This window comes from Tympanuchus pallidicinctus, unplaced genomic scaffold (genome assembly GCF_026119805.1).
Source record: "Tympanuchus pallidicinctus isolate F22 unplaced genomic scaffold, pur_lepc_1.0 scaffold21, whole genome shotgun sequence".
Taxonomy (NCBI): domain Eukaryota; kingdom Metazoa; phylum Chordata; class Aves; order Galliformes; family Phasianidae; genus Tympanuchus; species Tympanuchus pallidicinctus.
The window spans coordinates 4,154,905-4,169,906 of record NW_026294733.1 but is presented as its reverse complement, the minus strand read 5'-3'; the positions used below and the strand labels follow the sequence as shown (position 1 = coordinate 4,169,906).

At 42.3% G+C, this 15,002-nt stretch overlaps 1 protein-coding gene across 1 annotated transcript in view; it reads left to right on the top strand.

Moving 5' to 3' along the window:
• The first annotated feature begins 357 nt into the window (after positions 1–357).
• Positions 358–15,002, top strand: part of CPEB4 (cytoplasmic polyadenylation element binding protein 4) — a 38,780-nt gene continuing 24,135 nt past the window's right edge. Inside the window, exons 1-2 of the mRNA XM_052685067.1 lie at positions 358–3,329; positions 12,336–12,417. Of these exons, the coding sequence (XP_052541027.1) occupies positions 2,208–3,329; positions 12,336–12,417 (1,204 nt within the window). The 5' untranslated portion in view covers positions 358–2,207. The remainder of the gene's footprint in view (positions 3,330–12,335; positions 12,418–15,002) is intronic.

Genomic DNA, 15,002 nt, shown 5'->3' with positions numbered 1-15,002 from the left:
TGCCGTCAGTCGGTTTCAGAACAGGGTGCCCGGTCCGTCAGGGCCCTGCCTCAGGGAGGACACACTGCCCTGCACAAAGATGGCCGCCCCGCTCCAAGATGGTCGCCCCTGCGGCATCCGCCTGACCTTTTGCCCTCACCTATGACGGCCACCAAGCTGCGGGCGACGTGCCCAAAACAAAGATGGCTGCCACAGCCGGGAAGCGGCGGAGAGGGTGCCTGCCCTTACCAAAAATGGCGGCGGGCGGAGGGGGGCGTGGCTTGTGCCCGGGGAGCCGGGCCCGGGGGTGGGGCGGGGGCGCGCCCGGCGCCGAACCGGAAGTGCCGCGCTGCCTCCTCCAGCTGGTTGTCATTTCGTGCGGCGGCTCGGTGCTGAGGAGACGGGGCTCGGCAGCGGCCGGGCGGGGAGGAAGGAGGCACCGGCTGCGGCACCGAGGCAGGAAACTGCGGCCGCTGGGGGGGGGAGGGAGGGGAAGGGAAGGAGAAAGGGGAAAACAGGAAAAAAAAAGAAAAAAAAAATAGAGGCGAAACGAGGCGGCGGAGGCTCCGCGCGGAGGACTCGACGCGGCCGGGCTTGCCGGCTACCGCAGCTTCTCCCGGTGGCACGCAGCCCTGCCCCCTCTCCCGGCGCTGTCTCCCGCGGAGCCTCCCCCTCCGTCGCCGCCCGGAGGCAGCGTCCCCGACCTCCCGCCCGGCCGCTGTACATGACGGGGAAGGCAGCCCGCCTGGAGCCGAGAGGACGCGCAGCACGGGAAGGACTGCGCCGAGGAACCGCCGCCGGACTCCGCGCCCCGGTTAGTCTGCCGGGCCTCCGTCCCGTCATCTCCGGGCGATTTGGGAAAACCGGTTAAACGCCTTCCATGGGGGAGAGAGGAGCCCGGCCCCCCGCCGCCTGCACCTTCCCCTCCCTGCCGGAGGCTGCTCCTCTCTTGAGGTAAAAAAAAAAAAAAAAAAAAAAAAAAAGAAAGAAAAAAAAGAAAGAAAAAGAAAAAACAGAAACAGAAAACAACCCCTCCCGCCTTTCCCGACAGACAGACGGACTCTCGCGGGGTGGGGGGATACCGCGGGGCACCGCAGCCGGGCCTGGGAGCGCAGCACCGCCCGCTGCTGCCGGCCGCGAGAAGAGCCGGCCCGGAGGGAGCCCACGGATCTGGGTGGAAGGAGCGAGCCCGGCACCGCGATCACCCTCCGGCAGCACAGACAGCGAGAAAACCTTCTTCCCTTTCCTCCTGCGCAGCTCGCTTGTCCCCTCCCTTCCCTTTTCCCGAACGCTGAATGCTGATTTCTGAGATGAAAATCCTCTCCGGGCACCCAGGGCTCGTCTGAAGGACACGGAGATATCGGATCGCAAATAAGAAGTGAGTCTGGCGATCTCAGAAACCCAACCCAAAAGGAGCAGTATCGATAATCCACCCTTCTGCTCAACTCACTCCCCACCCAGCACACACAGAATACTAATTTCCTGAGATAAGATCTTACCCCTTTAAACGACACACACGCGCACACACACATACGCAGTGTATATTATTTCTACACAGAATAGGTTAAACCCAGCAGCACAGTAAAAAGCCTCCTCTGCAACTCACCCCCCCTCCTCACCCCTCTGAGTGCTGAAATCCTGAGGTAAATTTTTTTTCTCTTATCCACAGCAAAGACTCTTTTTGAGCAGGACACAAATATATATTAGATTATAGAGATGTATTAAATTATTCCAGATTTAAATCTATTTTTTTGCTGCCAAGGGGTCGGGGGACCAGACGTCATTGTATATTTTTTTTGCTCTTAACTCATTTATGGGCAAGTCAAGGCTGCTGAGGAGGAAGAAAACAGGATAGTTAGAATCTCTTTATCCTTATTCCCCAGAAGCTTTTTCTGTCATTGCTGTGCATTTCCTTTAGGAAAGAAAGGAAACCTCTTATTTTGTGAACCAAAGATTTATTTTTCCCTTTCTCCTGGCTGAAGGGAGGAAGCGGACACCAATTTACGCATTTAAATAGTTGAAGAGATCTATCTTTTGCAAAAAAAAAAAAGAAAAAAAAGAAAAAAAAAAATCTATGATCCAAATCTGAGATAAATTTGCGTGGAGGGAGAAACTGGAATATCTTGCTAAAAACAGGCTACTTGCTAATCTCTCCTTAGAAGAGGAGGAGGTAAACACTAAACATCAACTTGTTCTAACAGGGAAGATTCAAACCCTAAGTATAATAAATGGGGGATTACGGGTTTGGAGTGTTAGTGCAAAACAACACTGGAAATAAGTCAGCTTTTCCAGTCAGATTTCATCCACATCTGCAGCCTCCACACCATCATCAAAATGCAACCCCCAGCCCTGCTGCTTTTATAAATAATAACACAGCTGCCAATGGCAGTAGTGCTGGGTCAGCTTGGCTCTTTCCTGCTCCAGCTGCCCATAATATTCAGGATGAGATTCTGGGGTCAGAAAAATCTAAAGCTCAGCAACAGGAAAAGCAAGAGTCCCTAGAAAAACAGCAACTTTCCCCCAGTCAAAGTCAGGAAGCAGGCATGCTCTCTGAGCCCGAGAAAGCTAAAACTGAAGAAAATCAGGGCGATAATTCTTCGGAGAACGGCAATGGAAAGGAGAAAATAAGAATAGAATCGCCGGTGTTAACAGGATTTGATTATCAAGAGGCTTCGGGGCTCGGTTCTTCGACACAGCCCTTGACATCCACCGCATCTTCTCTGACTGGTTTTAGTAACTGGTCTGCGGCGATAGCTCCTTCTTCTTCTACGATAATCAATGAAGATGCAAGTTTTTTTCACCAGGGAGGGGTCCCTGCTGCCTCAGCTAACAATGGTGCTCTGCTGTTTCAGAATTTTCCACATCACGTCAGCCCTGGCTTTGGTGGTAGCTTTTCCCCTCAAATTGGACCCCTCTCTCAACACCACCCTCATCACCCCCATTTTCAGCATCATCACAATCAGCATCAACAACAGAGGAGGTCTCCTGCAAGTCCTCACCCACCACCATTCACGCATAGAAATGCTGCTTTTAATCAGTTGCCTCATTTGGCTAATAATCTAAACAAGCCACCTTCTCCATGGAGCAGCTACCAAAGTCCATCGCCTACACCGTCTTCATGGAGCCCTGGGGGCGGTGGATATGGTGGGTGGGGTGGGTCCCAAGGTCGAGACCACCGCCGGGGACTGAACGGAGGGATAACGCCCCTGAACTCCATCTCGCCCTTAAAGAAGAATTTTGCCAGTAATCATATCCAGTTGCAGAAATATGCTCGACCCAGCTCAGCCTTTGCTCCAAAATCGTGGATGGAAGACAGCTTGAATAGAGCTGACAATATTTTTCCTTTTCAGGTGAGTATGTTCTATTATACCCATAAGGAAAATAACACATGACTGCATTAAAATGCTGCAGAGAGTGTGGAATGGGGGTTTGAATAATACACTCTGATTGTGTTACTTCTGTGTTTGCAGCTAAAAAAAGCCATACAGCTCACTTGAAATGCCACAGTGTGAATTACACTGAGCTGTGAATCATGGTGTTTGTTTTTTCAGTAGTGGTGATCATATAAATATCTATTTCCCAGCAAACATCTCCAATTAACCAGTTTCCATCAGCTTACTACTTACGTTAACAAGTAACTGCTGAACAAATCTACTTCTAAGCAGCACGTATATCCACTAAGAGGAGTAAGGAAAACAGTGCTGCCTAATGAGGTGTGAGAGATCTGGGGCCTTCTGAAATATTTGAAAACATAGTACATCTGAGAAAAGTATTAAGTTATTGTATTTTCCTTTAGAGAATCTCATGGGCTTGTAGTTCAGAGTAATTTTTGTGGTGTTTTTGGGGAAATAATCTTTTAACGTGATGATGATCAGCACATTTTGCTTCCTCAGCAATGGCAGCGAATTTTAGTTACAGGCCATTAAAGCTCATTACCCAGAATAGATCTGGATGAGGTCAGGTGGTGGTCTCCTATGTTTTCAGATGGTCTCATCTTGACAGCAGACAGGTTGTGTGACACTTCAGCCCCTCCTTCTAGGCTGACTTTTTATGGGTTTGAGATGAAGTGTATAATGTTGAGTCTAGCCTGCAGTAAAATCTAAAGCTCTTCATCTGACCACTCATCAAAGTTTGTTTATTTTTTTGCATGTGTGTGTGTCCACCTTTTGTGAAGTCTTTTTAAGTGGTTTCTGAAGACTATGATTTCTTTAATATGAAATGGGTTGCTTTTAAAGGCTTTCAAATGAGGGCAAAAGTGAGAATTCTGGAATGATTGCACTGTTGTTAGCCATGGTGTAAGAAGCAGGGTGACCTACTTTAAAATAATTTGAAAGATTCTAGATAAGAAGCAGTATGTCTCATGTTCCAAACCACCTGAGAGATATAAATATGTGTAATAATGACACTGTGGATTCAGACATAGCAGCATTCAGTTCTCCTTAGTGAACTGTTCAGTTTCTGTTTGGTTTGCAGGGCCAACCTATGCAGCCTTCAGACAACCAAGCAGCTGCTGGCAATAACTTTCCATTAGAGATCTTTCTGCTGCAGGGCTGGCTGGTTCAGTATCAGGTACAGTCCATGTAAATTTAGAATGCATGGTAGCACTTGATGTTAATATCAGAATTTGTAATTCATATAATGAACCTGTGTCCAGCAAACTGAATTTATACACTGAAGGCATTAGAAAAAGGGACACAGCTGGAGTCGGTCTTTTTTCAGCCTCACTGCAGCTCGACTTGGCTCACAGTGTAATTCATTCTTTACCCTGACACGTAGCTGATGCACAGAGTGACAGAATGAGATCAAGCGTGTCCTTGCTGCTGCGTGTAAGGCCCAAATGTATGTGCACCAATAGAAGCGTGCTTGTTTTGACATCAAGGAAATTTCAGCAAAGTGACAAAGTCAACCTTGACTTTCGGGTTGCGTTCCAACATAAAACACCCGACATGCTAATTTTGATCACAGTAAAGAAATAATTTTTGTGTGGCCTGTTGGTATCTGTTTACGTGAATGCTGAAATGAAGCTGTACATGTCAAGACCAAGTCTGACGCTTCTTCATGCCAAGAAAAGAAAAAGTGTTGGAGTGAAGTGCTTTCCAGTCTGTTACAATCGCTTCTGTGAAGAAAGGGGCTGGGCAGCAGAGCAGGACTTCATCACTGCAGGCCTAGAAAGATGCTGATTAATTCTGAAGCCATCTTCACAGAATCACAGAATGGCAGGGTTGGAAGGAACCTTAAGGATCATGAATCTCCAACCCCCTGCCACAGGCAGGGCCACCAACCTCCCCATTTAATGCTAGAGGAGGCTGCCCAGGGCCCCATCCAATCTGGCCTTGAACACCTCTAGGGATGTGGAATCCACAACGTTTCTGGGCAATGTGTTCCAGCACCTCACCACTTATAACTTTTTTTTGTGTGCAAAGTCTTCAGCTCCTTTGGTCACTTTGTGCTGTTTTGAATTTTTGAATCACTGGAAACAAATGATGTAAGATTTGACCTTTTTCTTTTTTTTTTTTTTTCTGGATTATTCTCATTGTGTGCCTGACTCAAAGCAGAAATAAGGAGTTTTGCTTATTGTATATTTGTGTTCATGCATATATACATTAATGTGAACTATCCTCAGTGATGCAATCATGTACTGGTCAAAGCTATTTTGTTACTGGAATCTTCTTGGATTCCTGTTTAGGAAATAATTGAAAGCTGTCTTTGCTGCAACAACATAATGGGGTAATTTGATACAACTAACCCTTTCATTCAATATTTATGTTTTGCTGCTTAAATCATTAACAAGTGTTGCTGCAGCCTAGTGAGAGTGAGTTTCTTTAGAAAGCAAGTTGTAAACCAGCAGTTGCTGATACTTGGGGATCTCTTATTTTTTTCCAAAGGTTGTCTTTTACTCCGAAGCTTGGGGAAGCACAGAGGTCTATGTTTAGATGCAAATCTTAGGGTAGCCAAGCATAAGTGCTAATTTCCAATTTGGAGAGGACGCCATGGCATAATGTCCCCAAAAGCCACCCATGTGAACTGCTGCTCACTTGAAAAACGTCTGACTTCTGTGTTGAAATAGGCGTCCCAAACAGCGCAGATGGAAGGAAAATCCCATGTTGATCTGCTTGATAATCTTACAGTTTGGTAGTAGCTTGCTTGGTATTTGAGAGTTACTACAAACCACCGTGTTGTTTGTTGTCTGTATTCTTTATTTGGAATTCTGCCTCGTCGCACTTCAGAAGTGGCACATCTCTAGGAACCTCGTGTTGCAGAGATGGAACTTGAAGCGAGGTCAGAGAAGACTACCACCAAATGTGTTAATGAAATGAAGTTTTGATATTGTGCTCTAACTGCTGGGCAGCCTTCCCCCTTCAAAGATCTTTTGAAAAGAGAAAAGCCATTGTTCTTTGTATGTTCATTTGAAAAGGAAATGGTGTCCAAATGAAAAAACGGTTCCTGAATAATAAAAAATAGTTGCATGTTTTTGGGCACAGCAGTTTTCCCTGGGAATTTATACATGAAAATGTCTTCAACTGTGACTGCTGCATCTTAACAAAGTCCTGATTTTTAAAATTATTCCTTCTATTTCCCTCCTCACAGCTCTCGCAAACTGAATGTTCAGTAATTGCATTTTGCTGCAGCATCGCCCTCAGGATTGTTTTGGCTTTCCTTTTGCTGTGTGCTTGCACTTCCTCATGAGAGTGGAACATCCTGCCTGTTACGCAATGCATAAATCTTGCTTTGATAGGCGCTTCCAGGTTTCCAGATCTCATCTTCCAGTGTGCGGGGATGTTTTTTAAGTTGGTCTTTGAAGGCAAGTTAAGCAGCAGCGTTCAACTTTCCATACAAAATAATTTAGAATAATTTGTGTTTCTTCCCGGAATCGAGCTTTACAATAACTGCTCATTTCAAAGAATTTCATGCTGGAGAGTACTTCATCATATCCACTTGTTCAAAACTGTTTTTTCCTTTCTTCTAAAGTGGCTGGTTTCCAGGTACATAACCCCTTCCAAATCCATCGAGGGGCTGTGCCAGAGGGACTTTCTCTTCCTTCAGGCTGATATGGAATGTTTGAGAAAACACATACGTGATTACAGACTGTGTTTTAATTCTGAGCTATACGTCATGGTTTGTTTGCCCATAGAAATGGGTTGATTTAAGAAGTGCGTTAAAACAAATGCCCAGGAATTTGGAATAAAAAAACCAAAACCCTCTTGAATACATTTGCCAATCCTTCTTCTTGAAGGAACTTTGCAAGTAAATTTCTTTACCATGCCTCTTTCATATTTGCTCTTTGTAGTTGAGGGGCCTTTCCATAAATCACGATGGCTGGTTGCATAAAATGAGGCTGCAGCTTTTGCAGAGCTTTGTCAGATTTTATTCTCCCTTGTAGCGGCGGCAACGATTCTGAGAGATTTCAATCTATCGTTTTAAATTAGGGTAAATATTCAAAGTTGAATTTTTAAATGTCAGTTCCCCCATTTTTCAACGAGACCATCAGCTGTGTAGTAATTAGTGTTTTGTGTGCTGTTCCCCACAGCTATTGGTTTGTGGAATTAGAAGCGCTCTAATGTGGTACGACAGGCACAAGTTAAGTACTGTGGAAGTTAACGCTGTTCTTGTTTTATAAACTTACTACTGACGTTAATACCTCGGCTTTGGCCCTCCTGTGCGTTTTTGACCTCAGGGTTTCTTTTTAAAGGAGCTTTTGATAGAAGCTATTTGAATTATGTTTGTATTTTCCAAAGATTAAAAGGAGTGCTCTTATTAAGCGCTTTGCTTTGAAAATGAATTGCGTACTTAGCAGCCCAGCACAAAGGCTGAGAACACAAGATACTGTGGATTATATTTTATAGAAGGCACATTAAAAGACTTAATATATGGCTAACATAGAGTCAGACGTTACTGGAAGTTTTTATGAGGGTCTATGATTTTTAATGGTTAAATCGGCTTTGACAAAACCACAAGTGCTCCCTCCTCAAAACACTCCTCTTTGGCGTCACTTCTTCAGCATTTTCCTATGGTTCCCTGGTGAAGCTATAAAGGATGAGCAGGGCAGCACACAGCAACATCCTTTCAGGAAAAACCTGTTTATTCAAAGCCTGTAATTCGCTGCCTTCTGGATGGGGAGCTGGAATACAGCATTTGCAGGGTGCTGGGAAGGAGGAGAAGCCTATCCAAGAGTATAATCAAGTCCAAATTTGCTTTGCAATTAATAGAGAAATGTGGAACCTGTATGAGTACCTATAATTTACCTCTCCCCACGCATCTTACTTTGCCTCAGACATCAGGCTTTTTAATTGTGGGAAATAGGTGCGAGGTTTCAGAAAGTTTTAAGCTTCCTGTGCTATAATGAGGGTTGCAAATGTAGTTGTGAATTTTCTAATTTCTGCGAGTATTCTGGTTTCACAAAGCTTTAAATAAAATGAAGCCTCAGCTTTGTAGCTGAGCCTACTTCATGAATCCTGCTAAGTCACCTTCAGTAAATTGCTTAATTCAGTGCCAGGTTTTCCACTGTTATTGATTTCTCAGTCTTCAGAGAAATTGTAATTCATAAAATCAGGTACAGCCTTGGCTATCAGCAGGAGCTCATAACTTGCCGTGCTTTACCTGTTGGACACTTAGGGGTCTTAGCGTTGGCAGGCTCATCCTGGGAAGTGCTGAACGGAAACTCTCATCTTCAGTCTGAATTGCTCAGGAGATCAGAGCACTGTGGTGCAGATTAATTGTAATGGGTCTGCGCTTTACTAGTAAAGTTAGACTTACATTTTTTGATCTGTAAGGGAGGTTAGGTATGGGATTTGTGAGTGCCAAGCGTGATCTTTTTGTGCATCAAACATTCACATTTAATTTCTTTTGTGTCAGAGCGTATCCTGTCCGTTTGTACGTGCTTGGTACCGCTGTCATTTTTTATTTTTATTTTTATGAGTGAAATGTCTTTGGACTTGGAAAAATGAAAATGGAATAGGAGTGAAATAATGGAGAAACCACTGTAGTCACAGAGACAAAGGATGACACACGGCGAAGTTGTGACTTGGAAGTGCTGGGTTCAACTGCCTGTGCTTTAGCAATGAGACTTAGTGTGAGCACTCTACTACTTATGAATGCTTTCTAGACAGTAGGAGAAGTAGGATCCTTTTTATTTTTCTGCAGATATAGTTGGCCAGGATTTAGTTCAAAACTGTTGTTTGCTGCTGTTGAATGCTGATAGTCCCAGTGGCTCCCAGCCTGACCTGCTAGCTGTCAGCTCATCTGTATTTTGTGAAAACAATGCCATTTTCTCAAAATGATGTTTAACAAATATCTTTACAAATGTTGGATGACATTTAAAGTACAGTCATATATTAAGACTTCAGGTTGCGTGGTTTGTTTTTTTTTTCATGGTCTTGTGTTCAGTCTGGTCACTCTACTTTTCAGATTTCCCAGGGGTAAACACCATGCCCTTGGAGTCCTCTGAGAAAACAGAATTTTAGATGCACTAAACCAAAGCTGTATAAAGCCAAGTTCTTTTGATCAATCTATGTAACTAATACCGGGTTGTAGTTAACTTCCTTTACCAGTGAAGTGTATATTCTCTGCTTGATTCCAGGGTAGTCGTTACCTGTATATAAATAAGTAAATAAGAATACAGTAAGCAGTCCAGCTCCATGGAAAGCACTGTGACTTTGTGAATCGACCCATTAAAAGCACCACTGTGTTGTTATTAATTCTTGTTACGTGAAGCTTCTTAAGAAAACTTCACTTTTCCCTACTGAGTACAGTGTGACTTAAGTGCTTTGCAGCTTGTAGTTAGAATTGCTCTTTCCCATGCTTCATTTCCAGCCTATGATCAGTGTCTCAGTTGTGACAATTTTTTGATGTTTCAGAGTTAAATACATAGTCACACATTTATTTGGCAGTAAAGCCACTACCACTAACCTGTCTTCAGTTTGAATTTCCCGATATATTAGATAAACTATGTATGCAAATTGTGCATATAATCCAGATGTAATATCTGTTCCTGATAGAATCATGGAGTGGCAGAGTTCATGCTATGATATTCAAAGAAGTCTCCCTTCAGGAGTACAGCCAACACCATGTAGCACTTGCAGTGGTTCTCATTGCTCAAACTCTCTGTTCTCAGCATTGAGCAGTGTTGACCCATTGCAGAGGGTCCCTCTGTTACTGTAGCTCAATCCAACCTAACAGGTTAGAGACAAGAGGCTTTCTTAGTGCAGCACATGAGAAGTTGCTCAACTTTGTTTTTCCCTTCATCTCAGCCAACTGAAATGTTAAGTGCCACAAGTTTAATGGACCTGAAACTACTGGGGTTCTGCTCTCTGTGAGGTAAGAGTTGTAGAACTGTTATTGGCTTGGAGCAGAGGTTCATCCCATACACGGAGACACAATGCAGTGCAAAAGCTGGAATGGAAAAAATGAGCACCATCAGAACAATACAGAGTTTTCAGAAAGTGCTTCTATCTGTAGCTTAGGCTGTTTGTGTCACTTTAGGAACACGGCTGGAAATGTAGAGACTGTCTTCCAGTACCCATCCCTGAGCAGTTGGATCCCAGTGGGTTCAGGATGCAGACCCAGGAACTTTTACTCAATCTTCATAAGTTATTTTAGTGCAATTGAAGTTTGAAATAGGTAGGAACTAGTAATGTATGAACTAAACCAAAGAACTAAACATTACTACCAAAGGAAGAAACCAGCTGGAAGCGTGAAACTAAAAAATCCAAATGCCTGTAATGCTTCCTCTAAGGTACATCAATGAGCAAGGAAGTAAGTACTGCGGAGAGAGAGGGCAGTGCTATGCTTTACATAGCAAAATTGATTTGGGGCTAGACTAATGCAACACCCGGTTCCTAACTGGTCTCTCTAATGCTATTTGGAATGCAGTGGAGTGGAAATATTTCACCGGTTCTGCGTCGGTAATCGACTGTTCTGAGGAAATGAAGAAAATCTAGTTGGAAAACAGAATTTTTTTTAGCAGTGGGAATGTAACTTCCTTGGAAGTGGATCAGGACTCTAAGAGCTAATGGATTCCTGCTCTTAACGTGGTATTAAGCGTTTCAAGTCCAAGATGACTGATTGTTGTCTGATAGAAAAATGGCTCTCGCAGCGCTGTCGGTAACTGCTTCAGCACTTCATTACTGGAAGTAGGGGACGTTGTGGCATTCTGTTCTGCACCACAGGTGCAGTGTCCTTTTGAATTCACTCATTTTGGTGTGATCAATTCTGGGTCTGTTTGCACTGAAGAAATTTCAGCTTTGCAGCAGCTGGAATTAGGGAGAAAAAATAAATTTTCACTGCATTAATTGTAGAAAAGCAGATCAGACCCAATGTGCATTGAATTACCTTCTTATTTGAATGGATACCTTCCGTGGTTGATCTGTGTTCAGAGATGAATCCCTTAAAACATGGATGAAATAAAACCTCTAGAACTGATGTTAGAGTTACTAGACTCAGAAAAACTAAATGTGAGGTTGATTTGTATGTGAAATGGGTAATGGAGTGGTGAATGATTTTTGGGGAGGAGATTTTTTGCTTCTATTAGTGACCTTTTATCATACTGTAAAAATTTCAAAGTTTGGCTGACCTGAATTTGAAAATGAAAATAATGCAGTGGCAGGATATTTTTTGTTGTCTTCTGTTAGTATAGCACCAGATTTGCAAGACGTGGAATTTGTTGTCTTAGCTGGGGAAGTCTGAGGCATATCTGTGTTAAATGGTGGCTTTGGTTTGTGAAGTATGCTTCAGTTGGGTTGATATAATGAAATGGTAAGGTGCAAGAGACACCTTGCCTCATGCTTTCTGAATCCTTCAATTTTAGTAGTGCTTGGAGTATTGAACTTGTGATTTTGGGGACTGTAAAAATAGAGCTAAACTTCTCAGCTAGTAAACCAGACTGCAGCAGCGCTGCTACCTGTGTGAAATGCTTTATAATTGTGCAGAATCAGCACTGATTATGCAGAATTAGGCTGTTTATCAGGGTAGTAATTTAGGTGAGAGGAATTCTGTGTCACTCCATGAATTCAAATTTTTTTAGCTCAGGCTGCAATACCTGTTTTATGACTTCTCTTTGCCATTCTGTCTCCTGGGAGCTGATCTTTACTTCCTGACTGTGAACTCAAATTGTTTTCAACATAGTTTATCTCTATAGCAAGGAACACAAACTAAATATTGGAGTTCTTAAACAAATGATTGGTTATTATATATCAGACTCATATTCTCTGTATTTGTATTCTAATACATTGTTCTCTGTATTAGACTGACTTTAGTGGTGTATAAGCCCGTGCTGTAGAATAAAACAAGATTTTATGTTACAGGTGGCTTTTTTTTTTTTAACACTATGTTGCCTAATCTGTCTTTGTATTTGCTTGCAGGATCGCACAAGGACTTTTGACATGCATTCACTGGAGAATTCGTTGATTGACATAATGAGAGCCGAAAATGATTCACTGAAAGGTAAATTTAGAAGGAGTCTGTTTCCCGCAGTAAATAATTGGGAAGATGTGCTTGCTTAGGATAAAAAGCTGCAGTTTTGGTTAGGAAAAAGTAAAGTTCTGTTGTGCACCCTGGTGCATGTAGGTCAGCTCGGGTAGGCCTGCTGTTTCGGCTGTCCCTTGATGAAGCTGCTGCAGCACGTGGATGCTGGAGTGTGTTTTGTCTTAGCATAAAACAATGCGAAACACAAACATAAACCAATCTTTTGTGTATGTTGACAGTGTTGTTTTTAATAGATACGATGTGTGCAGCCTGTAGAAATGATCAGCTTACAAATCTTAAGCAGACTGGTGAAACATAGCTATCGGCTCTATAGTGTTTTCGTGCTTGAAGTCATAGCTCCTTCAGTCCTGAGGAAGAATGACTTTTAGGTGTGTCACTGGGAGAACAGAGTATTTCTGATTTTTTATTTTACTTTAAAAAGCTCTTTACCTTTCTATTTTTCTCTTTATTTTTGTCACCTTAATTGCAGAATTTTTTTACATTGGGAAAAAGGAAGGGGGGCAGGTTGAACCAACTTGCAGTTTAACTATTTTTATGTTTCTATTTTTGGCAAACATAATCTTTCTTTGAAATGACAACTGACAAAGTACTCAAAACATTGTCTACGCACTTGATTGAAGCCTGTTTAGAAACTGCTTATGGGATGGATTCGGAAATGTAGTTTCTTATTCTGTACAATGAGTAATCTGTGTCAGTTTGAGGGTTAATCATGTAAGTGAAAGTAGGCAATCTTTTATTTATGCTCATTATCCAAGAATTCAGTTTTGTAACCAGTCATGAGACCACTAAGAAACAAAGCTAGACTTGTGGTTTCTAAAAGTAAGTTTCTCTGGATATCAAGGCTTGTGGTGTTAATGAAATATGACTTGTTTTAGTGGTGATTCTTTCTCAGACGACCAAGCACTGATTAATTGGCACTAGCTTGTTTCTTGCATTCTCCATAGTCTGATGATGAGAAACACCAAGAAATACACTTTCCTATTGAAATGACAAGGGGAGCTTGGTGTGGATATAAACTAATAACAAATAGATTCACAGAAAATAAAAATAAATTCCCGCCTTATGTGTTGGGAGCAGGCTTTCATTAATTACAAATAGTAACAGCTTTTGTTTGTTTAGTATGCAGTCTGTTAAATGGCATCATCATGTGCCCCAGCACTGTGTACTGAACCAAGATTAGGGTGCTCTTTCTTGACAGCAGCACCTGGGATTTGCTCTGAGACCTTATCTTCATAGGCAGGCCGAACCCAAGTTTTAGCTGCTCAGATCTGGCAACACAGCAACACAAAGTGACATAGCTGTAGGAAAATAGAATTTCTGTTAAAAATTGAATTAATAAAGTCAGATTGATATGTATTTATATTCAGCAACTAGATATGTTCTAGATAAGTTCTACTCTACAGAACTAGTTGTTCTGTAGAGTAGTGTGTTCGAATGCTTTGAAAGGATTCTTTGCAACTGTAATCTTTGGGTGTTTTTTGAGTTCTTTTCATGCTTAAGAATGATGGAATAAGCGTGTCAGCGAAGAACACACATAGTTCTGATACATGTTTATTCCTGCTTGAAATTGTTAATCTCCTTTGCAGTGTCATCTGTGTTTTGTGTTGAGTTTTGTAGGCATTGCATCGTGCTGATCAGAACAGAGTGGTATCAGTCTGATTGTTCTGGATGTTTCTTCCTGAGTTCTTTATACATTTTTATGTTTCATAATTGATAGGTGTAAAGCATAAGAAAAAAAAAGCCTCAGAATGAAGAAGAAAATTCAAGTATTCCCATGTGAAATACTTGGTTGTTGTGAAGTCTCTTCATTTTTTTCAAGGATTTCCACAGCACAAGTGTTAACCTTGCTAGTACTCAAACATGCAGAATGCAGAACTTGGCGGCTGCTTATCTGCTGCAGCAGACCTGATACAGAAATGAAATTGCTGTAATACACTTAGAAATGGATCTTTATTCAAACTAGGATCTCCCATGGTGTGGTAATGCTGTAGTGATCATCTGTAAGCAGGGTGGGATTTCTAAGCAGAAGAAATACCTTTAGCTAAATCAAGTGTTAGAACTGGAAGAAAATTGCACCTTGCCAGTGCAAAGTGCATTTCAGCTCTGAAGAAGGGTTCACATGTTTGGTTTTTTTTTCCCATCTGTTGGTGAGATTGTCTTAACACAGGTTCTGTTTTATTTTTCTTGCGTTTATTTAAACTGATTGAAAGGAATTTAAGAGCTTCGGACCTGCAATTCCCAAAATATTGTGAATTAGGGTTGTCAGTTCAAAATCTCGCACTCCATTTCAAGTACCTGCAGTTAGATTATCAGTTCCATAGGAAGGTTTTCATTTTTTGTTTTAAATGACCTAATTTGTGCATGCTTTTAAACTGAGGTTGGATACTCTCAAAAGGGAAAAGCTTCTGGGTTTGAGACTTTAAAAATAGCCTGGACAAGACACTAATAACACATGCTGCAGAGAGCAATCTCAGAATGGCATGGAAATAATTTAGATGATCTAATAGGTCTCTCCGCTATCTTCCAAGTCCTTGAGAGGCTGT